The sequence below is a fragment of the Barbus barbus genome (genome assembly GCF_936440315.1).
Source record: "Barbus barbus genome assembly, chromosome: 36".
NCBI lineage: Eukaryota > Metazoa > Chordata > Actinopteri > Cypriniformes > Cyprinidae > Barbus > Barbus barbus.
Window position 1 is genome coordinate 5,887,988 of NC_136714.1, and position 19,408 is coordinate 5,907,395.

At 36.6% G+C, this 19,408-nt stretch overlaps 1 protein-coding gene across 1 annotated transcript in view; it reads right to left on the minus strand.

The window, feature by feature from the left end:
- Positions 1-935: 935 nt before the first annotated feature.
- The window catches only part of LOC306856392 (E3 ubiquitin-protein ligase Siah2-like), a 28,886-nt gene continuing 10,413 nt past the window's right edge, over positions 936-19,408 (minus strand). The window contains exon 2 of the mRNA XM_079395663.1: positions 936-3,569. Coding sequence (XP_079251789.1) covers positions 3,018-3,569 — 552 coding nt within the window. The 3' untranslated portion in view covers positions 936-3,017. The remainder of the gene's footprint in view (positions 3,570-19,408) is intronic.

A 19,408-nucleotide genomic window follows, 5' to 3' on the forward strand; every position in this document is an offset into this window, starting at 1 on the left:
GGCACAGGAAACATCTCATCATTTCATTGCTGTGAATGTTAAGTATTCTAGTCCTTGACAGAAACTTGTTTATTCGCAAGTTCATTAGGATGTGGTGCTCAATATTGATCGTGATGGCTTGATTGCGAGGCATGGCACAAAGCTCAGGAAACCACCTGCTCACTTCATTAAAATGTATTTATTCAGTTTTGTGCTCACTTCTGTGTAGGGGAGTCTAAAATGCCATGGGAGAGAGACAGATGGCTGGTGGTTTCTTTTGACATGGTATGTCTTGTCTCTGTCTTGGGAGCTACAACAATCTGCAACAAGCTACAACTAGTGGATGGTCAAATCGGAATTAAGACATTAAAATATATACGTGTATTATTTGAAAATCGAAACTGATTAGGCTAAATGTGCAAATTGAACATGGTTAGTTTTTCTGCGACTAAATTGTTATTCTTGTCAGCCCAATGCCGTAGGAGTCATGCCACATAGATCTGGAAGCTTGGAGCTTCCTTCAGGGCTTGTGATCTACATGCAGGTACTTTGTCCCGTTCAGCATGCATTTGATATTTTTATGCAGAATTAAAATGATAGAGGTTGTACAGTCACCATCCATTTGGTTCAACTGAATAATTTTTTTTATAGATCTTTAGAGGAATCATCCATGACCTATAAATACCATGACAGATTCACTCATTTTGAAGTCATCTACAAAAAGGTGTGATTTCAGACTAATCAAGAACATTTAAAAGAATATACAAGAAATGCCTCTAGGAATGAATGAGCTAGATTTCTCATTTGCATATTTTGTTGCCATGACAACTGCATGTAGCGAGAACAAGCATCGGGGACGAGAGTCTGTCCACGTGTTTGAGGAGCGGAGACACTGACCACACTTTCATCTTTTCCTAAGGGTCTCTAAATGTAAAAAATATCAACAAAATACATTTGCTCCACAACAGATTTATAAAACATTTAATTTACATTTTTAAATTATTTTTCAGAAGTAAAACAGCAGACAGATAAAGAAGAGCTGATTTGTGCATCAAACTTGAGATCTCTTCACAGAACCAACCACATTCAGGGATATCAATGCTCTTCTCGCACAGACGTCTCCAAAGTCATCAGAGGTATTTGAAAAGAGGTTGGGTTCCGTACTTGAAACTGTTACTGCAGCAGGTTTTGGGGGCAAAGTAGAATGACGTGCCATGTCCTTCCCGCTCATAATGCCACTTGGTAAAATTTAAGTCTCTTTCAAGACACTGGAGGTTTGGAGGATAGTGACCTGAACTTGACACGGAGTCCTAGAAGGCGGTAGACTCGAAACGACTGAGTTTGTATACAAGTAAGGCAATGTGGGTTCATTGACCATAGAGGAGAGTGAGAAATTGCTTAGATCTTACTGGGCTTTAAAAGAACTAGAGTAAACAAAGCTAGACTAAACAATCATTTTGTAAGAGACGTAACAGTAACAACAAATACCAACAAAACTGAAGTTGTTTATATTTTTACAAAAGCTTTTCTTAAAGATACCTTAAAGATAACCTCAAATATAAAGTAAGAAAAAAGTACAAAGACAACAAAACCAATTAAATGCAGACACTTTATCAACGAGAAAATAACATTGTGCGCAGGCTAAATCTTTTACATACAGTCACTGTTGACAAGACAAAGTACGCTAAAAAGCAAAGGTGGGACACCTATATAAAAGAAATAGTTAATTAACAAATGAAAATTCTGTCATTTCCTCTCCTTGTGTTATTGAAACCTGTATAGGAGTCATCTAGCAAAATGTGTGAGCTGCTCTTTTTCATACAATTAGATATTTTCAGTAAAAAGCCTTAAAATTTCAGTCACTGCCTCTTAACAAAGCTATCATATGGCTTCACAAGACTTTAAATATAGAGCACAGGTTGTATGGTCTGCGTTTATGGTGCTTTTTTTGTCCTTTTTGGAGCTTGACAAGCCCCAGTGCCATCCAAGTACACTGTCCTGAAAGAGAATAGCTGAGATATTCTACATAACTTCTCCTTTGGTGCTCCACAAATAAGTGTTAGAAAATGACGGTAATTAAATAACAGATTTATCATTTATAGGCCAACTATCCATTGAAAAAAAAAAAAAGTCAAGTATCATATACAAATATATCTATGAATATTTGTGGCATTAGATCACGGGTAACAAAATTTGAAATGGTTGGCTGTAGTTCTGTCATTTTATGGAGCTTATATCTGTGCTGATCACAAACCAGTTCTCACCTCTGGATAAGGACCATAAAATAAGCTATATAAAGTATTGTCCTCATTACGTCTTGCAACATTGACGATAGATATGGTATTAAAAAAAAAGAAAGGAAGGAAGGAAAGAAAACAGTGAAGAGGTCAGATTCTTGCCTTAAACACATGGTGGCTATGTACTCATTTTTGCAAGTGAATTTTATTTCCACCATGCACACCGCATTTCCACCATGGGCATTGTTTTATCAAGCCAATATACAACCATGAAATTCAGAGGATTACCATTTACATTGCCATGTACAATTTCCATGGTTTCACTCCATATCCAAAGACAAAAAACAAAGTAGTCAGTGCAGTTTTGTACAACATAGGTTTTTATAAGCTTCTGAGGGAAATGTTACACCTTTATGCCTAGACTCTTCCCAAGTTAGCATTTTGATTCTGTGATTGTGTTCATCCACACCTGAACATCTATTGAAGGTGTAATCAGAAAGTTGAGGTGTTTGTATCCTTGGGGTGTGCAAAAGAAATTCTCAATTGCACCAATGCCTTCAACGGATTGCTAACACCTGCACATTCCCCGCTTCATCTCGAGAAGGACTCTAGCCATCCTAACCTAGCAAACTAACCTACTAGTGAATCTGGAAAGTGTGCGCTGTTTTAGCGGATGACTCTTGAACTGAAATATACACACATGTATACATCTCCCAACCATTGCCTTCAGAACCTGCAGTCTGATAGGGAGCAGAGGTTGTCCAAGGTTTGGGTCACTGGATAAAGCCTTACGCTGCCACCTCAGCACATGGAGATGGTCACGTTGATACCCAGGTTACCATTGTCTGCAAACAGGTGGGCAATAGAGGTATCAAACACGAGACAGTCACTGTTCATGATGGCTGCTGCTACACCATCGTGGATCGAGCGCGGTGTGGCCTCCCATGTGAGCCGCCTACGGTTGCCGTTCAACTCGAGGCGGTAGGCAAAGTTCTCTGCTTGCTTTCGCGTGCCAATGAGCAGCACGATGGCAAAGAACTGCTGGTGTCCCTCATATTTCTCCTGCTTCTCTAGAACCAGCATGAAGTGGTGGCCGAAACATGACTGCATCATGACCCAGTCCACAGCCCCCGGTAGATTAATATCCGTGGCCAGAAAGACAATGTCCTCGCCCTGTAAGGTGGTAATGGATTTGTGGGCATGCATGAGATGTGGCATGACGGCCTCCAGGGAGCCCTGCCATTTACAGGAAGCCCCCGGGCATGGGCAGGTGTAGGGGCGGAACTCACAGACTTCTTCGTGCTCGGGCTTCTCGCTGTGGTGAAGGGACAGCAGACATCCAGCTGAGGCATACTGCAGGAAAACAGAAATGAGACTTGCATGAGCACGGTACAAAAAACATTTGAAGAGATACTTAATGACTGACTGAAAGAGAGCGAGTGAAGAGAGTTCAGATCAACAGCGCTCGGGTAAGTAATGAGACAACACTGAATGAGTAACTGATGATGAAAGACAGAGTAGCAGGAAAGGTGAGTGGGAGGCTGAAAAATGGTGAGAGAACAAAGGGGGAAAAAAGGGAAAACTAGGATAAGGGGATTTCAGGAGGGCAGGTCAAGGACACACGAGACAGGGAATTATATATAGGTAAAGCAAAGAGGGAACTAGGCCATGTGTCGAGATATGTCAGTATCATTTGAAGCGAATCCATAAATTGTGTAGAGTAATTTACGTCCGTTCGTGTGTGTACTTGCCATAGAAGCGACGCTGCTAATCATGTGTCAAGCTGTGACAACCCTCTCATTTTTTATGCACGTGTCCATGCAGTTTGGAAAAATGAGTGAGACGGATCGTGTTGCTTCAAGATGAATAGCACAGCCAGGCTCTCTCTTTGATTATCTCAGGAAGGGAATATAAATGAAGGTCAAATATGAATGTTACCCCAATCTGCTCACTTTGCTGGAACTGTGCACACTGAATGACTTTCTTTGCTCACTCTAAAACCAACATTTATCTTTGACTGGCCTACAGGATTGGACTTGCAACAACAAAAGGTGAAATCCCACAATAACCTGATAAATGCCCTTCCCAGGGAATTGCATCAGCTTAGCAGAGCTGCATTAAAAACAAGGTATTCAGCTCAAATTATAGGTAAAGGTTTAGAATTCAACCGAGAAATGTCAGGCCATAGACAAAGCAACAAAGAACGAAAATCCTTGCATGAATAGGCTAGGGAAAAGGAGTGAACCTACTGGTTTTCTGACAAAAGGCAAGCTCAATTATGTCTGGGCAGTAAAGAACACAAGCTAAGAATTTTTTTCCCCCATTTAAAATCATTATCCGATTCTTTCTTATGAAGTTTCCAGAAAATCTATGTAAACTTCATTAATTAGAGTTAAATCATTACACCACAGGACAATCCGTTTCTATCAGGTTAGAGCAAAGCTGGAGGTGTGGGAGTTCAGCCCACTCAGACTCCTACCACATCCCCAAAATTAACCAAATTAATTATTAATCAGAGTGGTAAGTCACTGGCTGCCTAGCAAAAATCAATGAGTGACAGCCGTTATCCAGTGGTCCAGAAGACCCCAGAGGCCGTAACTGCCTTAAAACACTGACATTTATTGTCAAAAGCTATTAAGAAGCAGCTGAGGAGAACGAATCATTATATCTCCTTCACGTTACACTGGGTTTTCCAAACTGTCGTTTATTAGGACATGGCCTATTGTCCAAATACCCTCAAATTCATTACGCTAATCCTTCCTCATTTCGCAGCATTTCTTTTACGAATCAAACAATCTGACTTTGGAGATGTGGAAGGTTTATGCATCCCATCTCTTCCCTCCCATTCAGACAGTTATCCTCTTATCCACCTTTTTAATGAGAGAATGACAGGATTTTTAGCAGTAATCCTAAAGCCGTACGGTGGAGATAAAGCCTCCGTCTAGAGCCTGTTGGAGCCGAGGGTATTGCCGTAGTAGGAAGGAATATTATCAAGTGTCTGTTTGTGTTTAGGGTACACTTTTAAGTGTGTGATTTTATGCGCATGTGTATTCAGTCATTACTATACCAGATTCCAGCTGTGAACTTTGCAAAACAACCCTGTATATCACTTACCTTGCATTGATTAGCCCCTAGAGTGAACAAATTAACTGTGCGTTTCAACAATGAGTCAATGACCGTACCGATATGCCCACAATTTAAAAAATCAATTCCGATAAAATGAGCAGAGGACCAACATACAAATACCTCTGCCACTGGCTACAAATTGAATTCACTTTAATTAAAACTTCAAATCTATCACCAGCAAACATTGCTCCAGAGACCTGATGAAATAATAAGTGAAGTGCTCTCTTTCTAATACACCCTTGACGCTGTGCCACGCATAGATCCAGCGCTGGGAGCTTAGCTACTGAATTATTTACACATTTATGCATTTAAGTTGCAAATTGTATCTGGCTACTTTAGCCAAGAGGGGAAGTCATTGAATATGCCAAGTTTATTAATTAGTTTTTTGGGCACGTTAAGAATCACAGTGTTCAGATGTTCTTTGGTGGTTTTAATCTTACCCTAATTTTCAAAATTTATTAGCAGCAAAGAGCTTATTTTTTTTCTAAACACGGGGCTTGGATATTTCTCAATGCACAATAAAACAATCCTAGACCTTGAGAAAAAAAATCTTAACATAATCCTTAAAAGTAGTTTGCTGCAATACATTTTATTGGCATTTTTGCATCTTAAGGCCAAATAGACTTAATACAATTTACTGAAAGTATGCAAGCAATATGCTTAACTTTACAACAAGCTGCCAGATAAACACATTGTGCTACAAGTACTGTTCAGTTCAAGGGTACCTTTCTTTTTACCAAATGACTAATGCCTCTGCCAACAATGTTGACAGTTGGGAAGAGCTGGGTAGCCTCATTTCAAGAAACTATTGATGTTTCCCATACACCTATTCAGAGCAATGAATGAGAGGCAGGCTTATCTCTCCTCCATTAACAAGCAGGAGGACCTTGAGTTGCCATCACCAACGTGTCAGTTGAAAAGGATGGCGTCTCCGCACTCAGATCCCCAGAGACGGAACCCAGGACAGACGTGATGGCATCATTACCATCTCTTTTCCCTTGTCCCTCAAGTACAGGGTGAGTGCATATGAAATGGCAAGAAAAAGCGCTAGTGAGACCAAGTGAGGCCACCAGCATCTTGGTCCCCTCTTATAAGACACCATGTCTGCACATGACCTCATCACTGCTGGGAAGCGGCTGGGCTCAGGTCATAATTAGAATCAACTCTGTGGGGGCCTTAAGAAAGGCCCGTGCATCAGACACCGAGAAATCTGATTTCTCCTGATCAGTGGCAAGCCGTCGCACCCACTTCAACTACAGCAATGGAAGCCTAGACACTTGCTTTCCCACTCAATCAATAGCAATTTAGTTAAAAGTTTCAAAGCTGAAATCAGCCCAGTGAAGGCCACAGTAATTAGGTTAGAGGGGGGAGGGGAATCCTTGCTTGCCATCATCTCGCTCTCGCTAGGTTCTTCAATTACATTTAATGTTTTTTACACAGCAATTGGTGTAATGTGTTTGTATATACACATAGTATAATTGACATTAAGATGAAAAAAAGCATAGCATCTGAGACTTCTTTCTGTACAGTAGGACAACATCTTAGTGCAACATTAAAATAAAATAAAAAATATTCAATGTTTGGGAATAATTTCATAATATGCCTTTTACAAAAATAAAGTCATAAACCATATACACTTTTATTAAAATATTTAGTACATTAAGCCTTTTACTAATTGTTTTATAATGTCTACTTTGAGGCTAGTTTCTTTGCGACTCTGTCTTAAATTTTAATTTGATGTTTTATGGATTTTTTTCTTAAACTGCATTCTATTGCCATTATACTATTATGAGAACATTCTTAAAAGCCTGATTATATTCCTGCAAGCACCGCAACAATATTCCCCATAGGTGGCACAACTTCATTCCCTATTCCCGTAATGTTCACTTTCCGGAAATTGTATTAATTTTTGTCTCCCCCTATACCAGTAAATGCATGCTTTACTGCTAGTTGATATGTATGGAAACAAGTAAAATGAGTGGGGTGGGGGGGGGGGGGGGTGATCTAGTATGTACCTGCATCAAACAGCTAATGAACAAGTACCATAGTATATGATATCTAAAAAAAAAAAAGCTATAAATTTACTGAAGATGGAACTATGATCTTCAATACTCGCCTTGCTTCCTGGAAGTGGTTTGGTATGACAAACCGGTCGATTTGTGCCTGTGACACAAACACCTTGTTGTCGTGGCCAACCGAGTAGGCACCGCAACTGGGACAAATCCCTCAGGAGTGGGAAACAGGAGGCCGGGCACAACATGACTTCAAACACAACCCTACAATAACTCTTCAGTCAAAATGTTTTGAGACCGTTTGCCTTGTTGGACAATATTAGACTAACCTAATTCTAGCTTCAGCGTCCAAAATCAAACTCAAAGTAATGCTCAAGAAAACAAAAAAAACAAAACAGTTTGGGGTCTCCAGAATGTCTTAAGAATCTTACTGTGTACCGCAAAGAAATTTACTTCAAATTTGTGAGGAATGAACCTACTGACCTACCAAGAGTCAAGGAGGCAAACTGAACACTGTACTCTTTCACTCGAGCGAAAACACCATTCCCACGAGTACATTTGAACAAGTGCAAGTGTGTACGGCAGCGCTGAGTAATTACACTGAATGCCTCCCTGTTTACCTCTGATTCTGACAAGGATGCCTTTGTGTCCTCAAGGACACAGCCGGGATAAACCACGTTTCACATCTACTGCCAAAACACAAGCCTCGCGGACCCGTTAAAACGACGCAGCCTCCTCGTATGCTGCCAGACACATGCACGCAACAACAGTAAAACCAAACAAATATTATATTGATTCAAAACATACACCATGGACTGCACTGTCCCCTACAGGACCAGAAAGAGACCCACGTTGTGATTCACTAGCCGTACAGAAACTGTCATTGTTGAAACCCCTCAATCCCAATTTAAATTCTGTTCTCATTCCATGCAGATGCAAAAGAATTCTTTCCTCTCAGTTCCCAATTCAGGATTTTCAGCAAACGCAGGTCAAGTTAGTCAAGACAGGTTATTTCTTCGAGAAAGCTCACAGGATGAGCCACAAAAACATCTACGAACCGCAGAATCCAGTTAAAATTGATCAGCCTCAATAAAAAGCTTCTAAACACAGTCAGAGATCGCAGGTGAGATGTCGTAGCCCCTAGGAAAGCATCAGCCTCATCCAAGATCCTAAAAATACAGCTTGTCAAGTGACTGGGATCCCTGCGAAACAGTCTTTTCTCCTTCCTTTCTTTCTCCCTCTCTCTCCTCTGTTGTTGGAGGGTGACAACTCAGCAGAGCTGCGGACGCGGAAAAACATTCTGGACTGCAGCACGCTTGCACACGACGGGAGGGGGTGGGGGGAGGAGGAAGAGGAGGTGTGTGTGTGGAGGGGGGTTCTCACCTCCCCATTCCTCTGCTCATGTGTTTTTCTCTCTCTCATGCCTGTAGCACAGCCATTTGGGGACTTCAAGCAGAACGTAACCTACAGGTCTTTCATGTTAGATTTGGGCTCGTTTATTCCCCTGTGGCACTTTGAATATTTAATGTTGGCAATAATGGCAAATATATGAACATACACTATTCATATACACTCGTGACCGAGTAAGCCATAAGGGAAAAAGATGATTATGAATGCATTATGAGTATCTAAATCTGTGCTATAAAGGGATGGGAGATATAAATAAAAATAAGATATTTACTTTTTTTTTTTTTAAAGAAGTCTGTAATGTTTATCAAAAATCCTCAGTCACATTACCCTTGAGAAAACATTCTAATATGCTGATTTGGTGCTCAAGAAACATTTTTATCATCAATGTTGATGATATGTTGAAAATTGTAACCAATGCAAAAACAAAACTTTGTATTTAGAGCATTTTCATGCATCAAGTGTGGACTTAAATGCACTGCTGTAATTGACACTTTTCACGATTAGTTGATTGCGGTTGCTGAAAAAGATGCAAAATGCTTAAAAGTAGAAATAAAAATCTAATTGAGGTTTTTCCACACTGTTATTCATTAAATGAGTATAAGTTTTTTATATATATATATTTTAAGAATATATATAAAACTTCTGTATTTAAATTGCATAACATTATTACATTTACCGCATAATCCATCTGTATAGTATGTTCATATCACCCATCTGTATATCATACTGATAGCATTTAAAAATGTGTAAATTATGTCCATAGTACTGCCTTATCTGTATATTCTGTACATATGTAACATTGTAGGCACTGTATATCCTGTACCTCTGCTTATTGCACTTCTGGTTAGATGCTAACTGCATTTCGTTGCCCTGTACCTTACATGTGCAATGACAATAAAGTTGAATCTAATCTAATCTAATTATTACTACATTTACTAAAACATTTTAAAGGTCGGAAATTGCGTTTTAATGTTATAATTATTTTTCTGCTGAGGTTCTAATCCTGTATATACAAAACCAGCCTACTTTGATTGTCTTGTAAAGTTGCATTAAAAAAGAAAAACACCTTATCTAATATCTAAATGCATACGATTTATCTTATTGTGAATAATTCATCCATGCATACAGTATTTTTTTTTTTTTTACATTTGCTTTTATAATTCATAAAATGTCTATATGGATTTCTCAGGTCACATGCCAGACTTCAATCGTTTAGTCTGACAGCCGGTTTGCATTCAGATCAACAACTGATAGATAGAATCATGTTCCAATCCATTACAATATGGACCAAAAAAAATAAAATTCTGTTGTTTACTTCAGTTTCATATGGCGAATTATGTATATAAATACATTGCCCAGCCCAAATCCTGAATATTCCATAAGTGTTTGTGTTTTTGCCTGTAAATAACCACACCAGGCATTAGATTTTCTTTACTGAAGCACAACTGGCTTGCTGACTATGATTTCTCCACACAGCTCCAGCATTTCATATTTTTCCCTATTGTTAATTTCCCTTTCATTATTCTCTTCCCTTTACGGCCCTCCTTTGACCTCCTGCAATAGTGTTTCAGATGAACCTGGATGCATTCACACATCTGTGTGGCTGGAAGTCCGTAGATCTAGCCGTAACTACCCCAGGTTTTAATTTACATTCAAGGGAGAAAGACAATCTGTCTCACTATATTCTACTCATCTTTACCCCTTTCACTTTCTGGGTGAGTGCCCTCACACACACAAGCCTCATACCTCTTGGCTTTCCCGCAGTGGAAAGGCCACCTATTTTTAGCCTGACGATGACTGGCAGCACAATCAGGAGGTTACAATTAGAGGCGTACATGAGATGGAGTCTGACACTTGCATTCTCATTTGATTGCAATGACATGCATGAGCATTAAGGGGTGGATGGTATGAACAACATCACATTATGAGTAATTTCATATCACGTTAACAATACATCACGGCACAGTTCTTTTAGCAAGAAAATTCTACCTAAAAAGCATTATATAATAAATAAGTTTGTAGTAATGTTTTTTGATAAATAAATACCTAAATTCTATTATTTTCTTGATTAAAAAAAAACAATCAAAATATACATTTCTCATCTCATATTCATCTTTTGATGTCAAACCCAAATGTTTTCAGTGAAATAAAGGAATTGGCCTTACTGTTCCAATACTGTTGGAGGGCACATACATATGTACACATACATATACATATACATATACATATATATATATATATATATATATATATATATATATATATATATATATATATATATATATATATATATATATATATATATATATATATATATATATACACACACACACATATATATACACACACACACATATATATATACATATACACACACATATATATATACACACACACATATACATATGTATATATATGTATTAAACTATAACTAACTAAAATATAACTAAAATATACATACATACATACATACATACATACATACATATATATATATATTCGCTATCAAGTGACATTTCCGACACATTCTAGTCTGGTAATTTGTTTATTTTTTGCTAAGCCAATTAAAAAAAAAAAAGTTTGCTGCTAGTAATGCTGCTGACCATTAGACACCAATCCAAAGCACAGAACACACACACAAATGGTATTTATTAGTACCTTTCGGGTACTTTCCCAGTGACACATTTTGTACCTATTTTTTCCAAATGGACTGGAAATAACTGCTGTATAATATAGATGTAAGCACAGGGTTGTGCATGTATAATATTCCAAACCTATCCAAACAGAGGGAAAGGCTAGACCGCAGTCTATATCACTCGCCTTCCAACAAGCACCGATTTATGCCAAAGCCACACCCGAAGAGCTCAACAGTGAAGACCACCTGTCAATCAATCAACTGTAGACCCCAACACAGAGCGCTCAAAGAGCCAAGCTCAACAGTGACGGGATGAGATTGGCAGTCTGCCAGTGTGTGCACACTCCAAAATCACTCCCATTTCTCTTTCCTGTATGCGCACATGCGAACGCTAGAGAGAACAGCAGCTCTTACACAGACATGAGCAGAATGTAAAGGGCTGAGAAATGTGGAAATTTTAGGGTCGACAGAGTGTGAAATGTAAATGATGGAGAGACTATGAAAGGAAGGAAGAGAGAGAATAAATTATAAGTGGGACGTTTTCCCCTCCCAGATTGGAAGCAGCAGTCAACATGGATACTTCCACATGGAAATGTCTGGCATTATACAAATGTATATTCTGCCACAAGTCGTTTAGTCTAAACACTATTCATTATGCCGACTCGCATGGCATTTACGCCTGGCTATATTATAAACCACTGATGTGCTATCTCAGTGCAATAAAACATCCATCCACATGGGAACTAAAGGCCATGTAAAACTGAAAACTAGTGATGTATCGACATTTCATATCTGACCTGCATTGTGTCCCCATTCTGTGTCTCCTGTTCCACCTCTTCTACCTAACAAAAAACAAATACAAAACAACAAAAAGCCCAAAAATAAAAAGTACCAACTGAATATAAGAAAGAGCAATAGGTTTTCATATTCATTTTCCAAATGTTTTCCACATTCACAAACAACATTCAACCTTTGCCTGACCAAATATTGCACATGACAGGAAACACACAAATCACTGGCTTGAAAATCTGTCTAGTGGCATGTCCTACCATCAATATCTTCTATTCCTCAAATCCTAATTGGGTAGAACAAGGTTCAATTGCACTTTCATTTAATTTGAATCCCAATGTATGACAAACTGCTGTGTCCCCTTGAGTTTAGCCTCCTGGGAGTCATTCAGTGCAGGCACAATAGTTCAAGCTGCCCGTCTCTGCTCCAAATGGCCCCTGATTAAAAGGCTCCACTAAGTGAATGAACGAAGCAGCTGGATGGGGACAGGCACAGGCTGTAGAAGCAGGCCTACAAAGAGAAGATGATTGAAATAGAGACAATTGAGCTATCCCATTAATCTCGCCTGACTTCCTTTTACCTTATTCACATGGAACTGGATCTGGGAGGGGAATATATTAAGCCATATATCTACAAAGAGGATTGGTGGCCCTCACTTAGCTTATTTAACCCATCCATGGATTTAAGGTAAGTGCTCACTAGTTTAATGGGATGAGGAAAGGTCACCCAGTAAGTGATTGATTACGGCTGGCTAAAGAGCTCATTGACTGCACCATAATGGACATTAAACAACGCTTAGGAGATGAGGGCCAAAGGTTAAACTACATAAAATTCAGCAAAACGTCTAAATGCATATTTAACTGGATGTTCATACGACTTTACTTCCCATACAGAGTCTTGAAAGTTGTGTTTTTTTTTTGCAATTTCCATTTACAAATGGCAAGAAGTCACAATGTTTGACTTTGTTAAAGAGAGAGTTCACTCAAATGAAAATTCTACAATTATTTACTCCCCTTAATGCCGTTCCAAACCCATAAGACTAACTTTCTTCAGCTGAACACAAAACACATAATAAAAAGTCTTTAATTCATTCTTGTTCATACAATAAATGTCAATGGAGCCCAAAACGGCATTGGTCCCCATTGACTTTTATTGTATGGAGGAATAAAACAAAAACAATCAAGATTTTTTCAAAGATTTTTCTAAATGGCTTCTTTCGTGTTCCACATGTCATACAGGTTTGGAACAACATTTCAGAATTTATTTTTTTGGTGAACTTTCCTTCATCAAAATGTGTGCTCGATTGATTGTATTCCTTGTAGTGTACTTTAAATATATATTTTGTAAAAACTGTACATGCAGATAATATAATTTTATAAAATAAAAGGCCACTTAAAGGGATAGTTCACCCAAAAATGAAAATTCTGTCATCATTTACTCACCCTCAAGAAGTTCCAAACCTGTATGAAAGTCTTTGTTCTGCTGAACACAAAGGAAGATATTCTGAAGAATGTGGGAAACAGAGCAGTTCTGGGGCACCATTGACTTCCATAGTATTTTTTATTTCCCCAAAACAGTCTGGTTACAAACTTGTGTCAAAATATCTTCCTTTGTGTTCGCCAGAACAAAGAAGTTCAAACAGGTTTGGAACTACTCGAGGGTGAGTAAATGACAGAATTTTCATTTTTGGGTGAACTATCCCTTTAAGTGTACTTAAAAGAGTTTAAAAGGTGCTTTAAAAAAGTTATAAAAGTGCATTTTGTAATGTCAAGTTTTAAATTTGAAAGCACATTTTATGCATACACCTAACATTACTTGATTACAATTTTATGTGCAGTGTTAATATTACATATAAAGTCAACATTTCTAAATGTACTAAATTGCAACATCAAAGTGTCAGAAAACATTACATTCATTTTATGCTTAAGTACATTCTTTGAAGGCATATAATTACCATATAATTATGCTAGAGTTTGCTTCTTTGAAGATGTGCCACAGAGTTCAATTAACCTATTAACTTTTAAATGATTAATTGCTTTTTCAGTGGATCGTTGTACCCCATTACCCAGTCCAGATTCCACGATGGGCCATTTTCCTTGTGGCCAGTGAGCCATGATCAGTGGAGAGCCACTGGAAGGTTGTGGCCCTCGGGCAGAATCGTAAGCGAGGCAGATGTCGCATCATTAAACAGGCCAGGCAGGGAGGGCGAGCAGAATGTGGTCAAGGATCGCTGCGTCCATCATTAACACGCAGGAGAAGCGAAGAGTGATGCATCAGTGTGCCCACAAAATGCTGCTGACATGGCACCAGAGGTCAATACTGTTTTCCATAGGCGTCCTCACAATCTACAGTAAGAGAGAGCAGGAGGAAGAAGCCGCTTGGGCGCACTGCATTCCAGCATCAGATAATCCAATTTGAAGATGGAGCCAGGGATGATATCGCTCAGCGCGTGATGAAAATCAATTCCGTTCATATATTAAAGAGCTGCAGGAAATGTAACTACTGTGCTTACGGGAATGTGCTATTACTTTGGGCTTCCTAATAAAGTGGAGGAGGTAGACGCCTGGAACTGCGACCATATTTAAAAAAAAAAAAGAATCATGCTATAAAAACAAGCACTTGCTATAACATAGATGATTTGGGGAGACAGAACCAATAAAAAAGTAATAATATTATTATAATTCACCCATATTGTTGCATATTTGTCCCTCAGAAATGCACATTACACAAAGCTTATTATAGGTGACACTCATTTATGACATTCTTTGCCCTCTGAAGTTCATGTGTCAATGTATATATGTATGCATGTGTGTGTAATATATATATATATATTACATATGTTGCAATTACAGTTGTGACTCTGTAATATGACCTATGGACATAATTGAGAGGTCGTATGCTCTTCAGTGGTGCATGCATTCAACTGCTTCCAAAATGACAAGTGAAAATGCGAAGAAAATATTCGCTGAATCAGCAAGAAGCAGCAGCGAGAATTAGTCCTAGTTTGCTCATTATGCCTTCTTTCAATAAAGCTAAAAAAAAAAATAACTGCATTCTTTTTGCCCTTCCGTAAAATATTGCTATACTGTGGTATTTCTTTGTCTGAAAAAGAAATACAAATCATAAATGGGTTATTTATGCAAATATTAAATTATAGTATGGCAAACATTTCCAAAAAATGAATAAATGGGTATAACTGATGCCACTATCTATAAAAAAAACTTCAGTGTAAAATGTCTTTGCAAGTAACCAAAATGCAAATCAGTGCAATTCCACTATAGTAAAAGTTGCAATACGTTAACAACAAGTTTTCCATTGCGGGACAGCATTGCCGCAAGGCAAATATTCATATTACTCACTCTTAAAAATAAAGGTTCCAGAAGGAGGCTTTTACAGCAGCGGCAAAAAAAGATCCATTTTAGGTTACTTTATGAAACTTGAAGTTTCTTCAGTTTAGTAAAATATTCTTTACACTAAGAAAAAAATGGTTATTTTAATAACTGTTCATTTAATCCACTATAAAGAACCTTTTGTGCAATGGAAAGGTATCATGGATGGGTTGTTCATGGAACGATTTATGCCTGTAAAAGACCTTTAATTTTAATAGTGTTGTCTCAATGTTCAGTAAAAATACTGCAAGTCAGCTAACAACAACTACTTGGAAGACACAAAAATTGCCATTTGATTACATATATACTTTATTTTACATTTGTTTCTCGGCTATTATATAAAATTTCATCACAAAGACTGGAAAACAAGTTTCCCATATGCACACAGAATAGGGCAGCACAGAAACAAAGCAATATTTGTCCAGCTTTGCTCACTATTATAATCTCTGCAGGTGTGAACTTCCTGTGCAGAAGCAGGAGGTATTATGGTGCATGACATGTTGACAAACAACAATTGCCCTTTATTGACCACATGGATCCTTGAAGTATAAAGACGACCACATCCTACATTACATCTGGTGAATGTACAGACGCCATTAAAAGCACTCTGCACTAACCTTAACGCTTCACTTCGGTCATCCTTAATGCCTTCGACCTCCAGAGATACTCAGTCACTCTTTCATTTCTGTCATTTTTTGGCCTCTGACGTTCATACGTCAATGTGCTGACCATGTCCTTTCTCAACACTACCTGCAAACACACACATGCAGTTTGTGTGTATGCAGCTGCAGAGGGGCGAGCGAGTCACCCTGTGAGCAACTCATCTGTGAAATTAATTACGGGCTTCTCACATTCATTCCTCCAGTGATATGATGAAGGGGCTGCAGCTATTATAGGAGGGGGAGGAAACGCTGCGCGCTAAAATGGTCTCACCACAGCTAATGTGTGAAAACTGCCGATTCCTCATTAATCCCTTCATTTCTTTACTTAATTGACACTGAGTGCCTTGAGAGCTCTGTGCATGTGTGTACATTTGTAAAATAATGCATGTGGCATATGCGTTTATACATGCATTGTTTATGAATGGCTGCACACTTGTATGCCTATACTTGAGAAAAAAGTATAAGAAGAAAGAGTTATGTACAATAAATGTATGCAGTATATAACAAAATGCACAGCAATACATTGTGCATGGTACATTGAAAAAACAAGATTTACTTCATTTTATTTTGCAAGTTTTTGCACATATAAATTTTAAGTAAAATTTAAGTATTGAATTAAGTCAAATCTACTTAACTAAGTTAGGTAAAATTAGCAAAGAAAATAAGTAAATTTAACATGGCCGGTTAGAGTTTGAGGAGTAATTTTTACCTAATTTTAAGTTAAATCTGCAATACTTAAGTACATTTCACTCAGCCATGGCTTCTAAAATTTACTCAATCGATGTAGTATTACTGGGAAACAACCATGCTATTAAAGCATGTGATTCACTTACAAACATGTAGGCAAGCAAGAAGACAGCTTGTTAACCTTTTAAGATAATAATGTCCACTCAAAAGAATTATTACCCAAATTAACATAGAGACCTCAATACTTGGTACACCATACACTGTAAAAAAATTCCGTAAAATTTACGGTAAAAAACTGGCAGCTGTGGTTGCCAGAATTCTACCGTAAAAAATACGGTAGGAACGTTTTAGGTTTTACGGTTTTAACTTAAATTTACAGTTAAATACCGTAATTTCTTTAACTGATATAATCTTAATTTACCAACCTATTAAAGTACTGAAATCTGTTTTGTTCCTTTGAAATACACTGATATCCACCAAATGCAGGTGATGATGAGAAGGTCACATGATGAGCCAAAGCCCATCACAAGCAACTTTTAAACAATAGAATATACAGAAGGTGCACAGTGTCATTCACACAAGCACTAAACACCATCATGGTGAGACTCATTAAACTGAAATATGCTATAAACATTCATTTAACAACATTAGATGTAACATACAACCCTAATAAACATAACTGATAAGAAAAAACTAAGAAGAAACAGTTATTTCAAAGAAAAAAACGTCAAATTCAAACAGAATTTGAAATGGAACGCAGGGAATTCTGGGAACGTCAGTTTACGGTTTTTCCCTGTAAATTTTACAGGAACTTTCCGTTAACCATGTAACAGGTTTTTACCGTAGCATTTTCACAGTTTTTTACCGTTAAAATCACGATCATTTTTTACAGTGTACACAATGACGGTGACAATCAGTGAATAGTGTTTGAGTATGAATGGGTTATTTTGAGTAGAAAATGAACTCCAGATGTCACAAAACAGTAAGTTATTAAACAACAAAAGCAACCATAAAACAGTGTAAATACTGTGAAAAAACCTTTTTTAATTATTCATGCCCCAGTACATGATGGGAAAAACGGGATCATAACTTTGATATTTACTTCAAGAATTCTTGTAAACATATAAGTATATTTTACATGGAATTGTTTATGTTCACATTTTAATGTCTACAAGCTTAAATGGAGTACTAATATGGAATTTACGTAATTTTTTTTTAATTCTTGCCTGAACTAATTATTTAATGTAGAAATTACATTTGTTATTATGTAGTATTTACAAATATTTTTTATCAGTGTACCATGGAACATATTTACATGGCACATTAGATATTACCATGGTAATACATTCCAAAAAAAACATGGCCAAAATAAAATAAAAAATAAAAACAAATGGTGGTAAATGATACTGACAACATTTCTGAAGCCTAAAATAATTTGTTTAACAATAAACAATTCAAAATATTTTAATATTTACTCAATTTCAATTAAATGTTTTATATAAATTAAAATGAGTGCTTTCGGATGATTAATCGCACTTAATCACATCCAAAAAAAAAAAAAACAATTGTTTTGTTTTTCACATTATATGTATACATATATTATATGTGTACTGTGTATATTTATTATGTGTATATAAATAAATAAATAAACACACATACAGTATATATTTCGAAAATATTTACGTTTACACATTTATATATATTCATATTCTTATATTTTATATTATATATAAATATAATTAATATATAAACATTAAATTCTTTCTTAAATATATACACACATGCATGTGTTTGTATTTATATATACATAAACATGTAAACAAAAACGTTTATTTTGGATGCAATTAATCATGATTAATTGTTTGACAGCACTAATTAAAATACATGTAGAATGTTAATAAATATCCCCCCGAATTGATTTTATATTTTGTTAATATATTAAAGAAATACATTGACTGACTTTTTAAATATATTTTTTTTACAATATATTTGAATATTTATTCTATTTAAATTTTTGTAAAGATTTCATATAAATGACAAAGTATTTGCTAATATTTATTTATGATTTGTTCATATTTATTTTTAATCTAAAAACAATAAATCAGGGATCATTATATTGACTTTTTCAATAAACATTTATTAATATATTTGAATATTTTCCCAATTAATTTTTGTATATTTTATATTTTAGATATATAATACACAAAGTATTAGTTAATATTTATTTTTTATTTATAAATATTAATATAATATAAATAAGTGATAAATATAAAATATTAATAAATATTAACAAATTCTTTAATTTTATTTAAATGACTTTATAACAGATTGACAAGGCGGTCAGTAGAATTTGGAACTAACTTTTGTTCAGCCAAGTGGAAACTTATCAGATGTTACCCAAAATATCAAAATGACTAACGTCATCCTGCCTGATAGATTTTCAATAACTATAGTAAATCATGGTAAAAATAATGATTTCTTG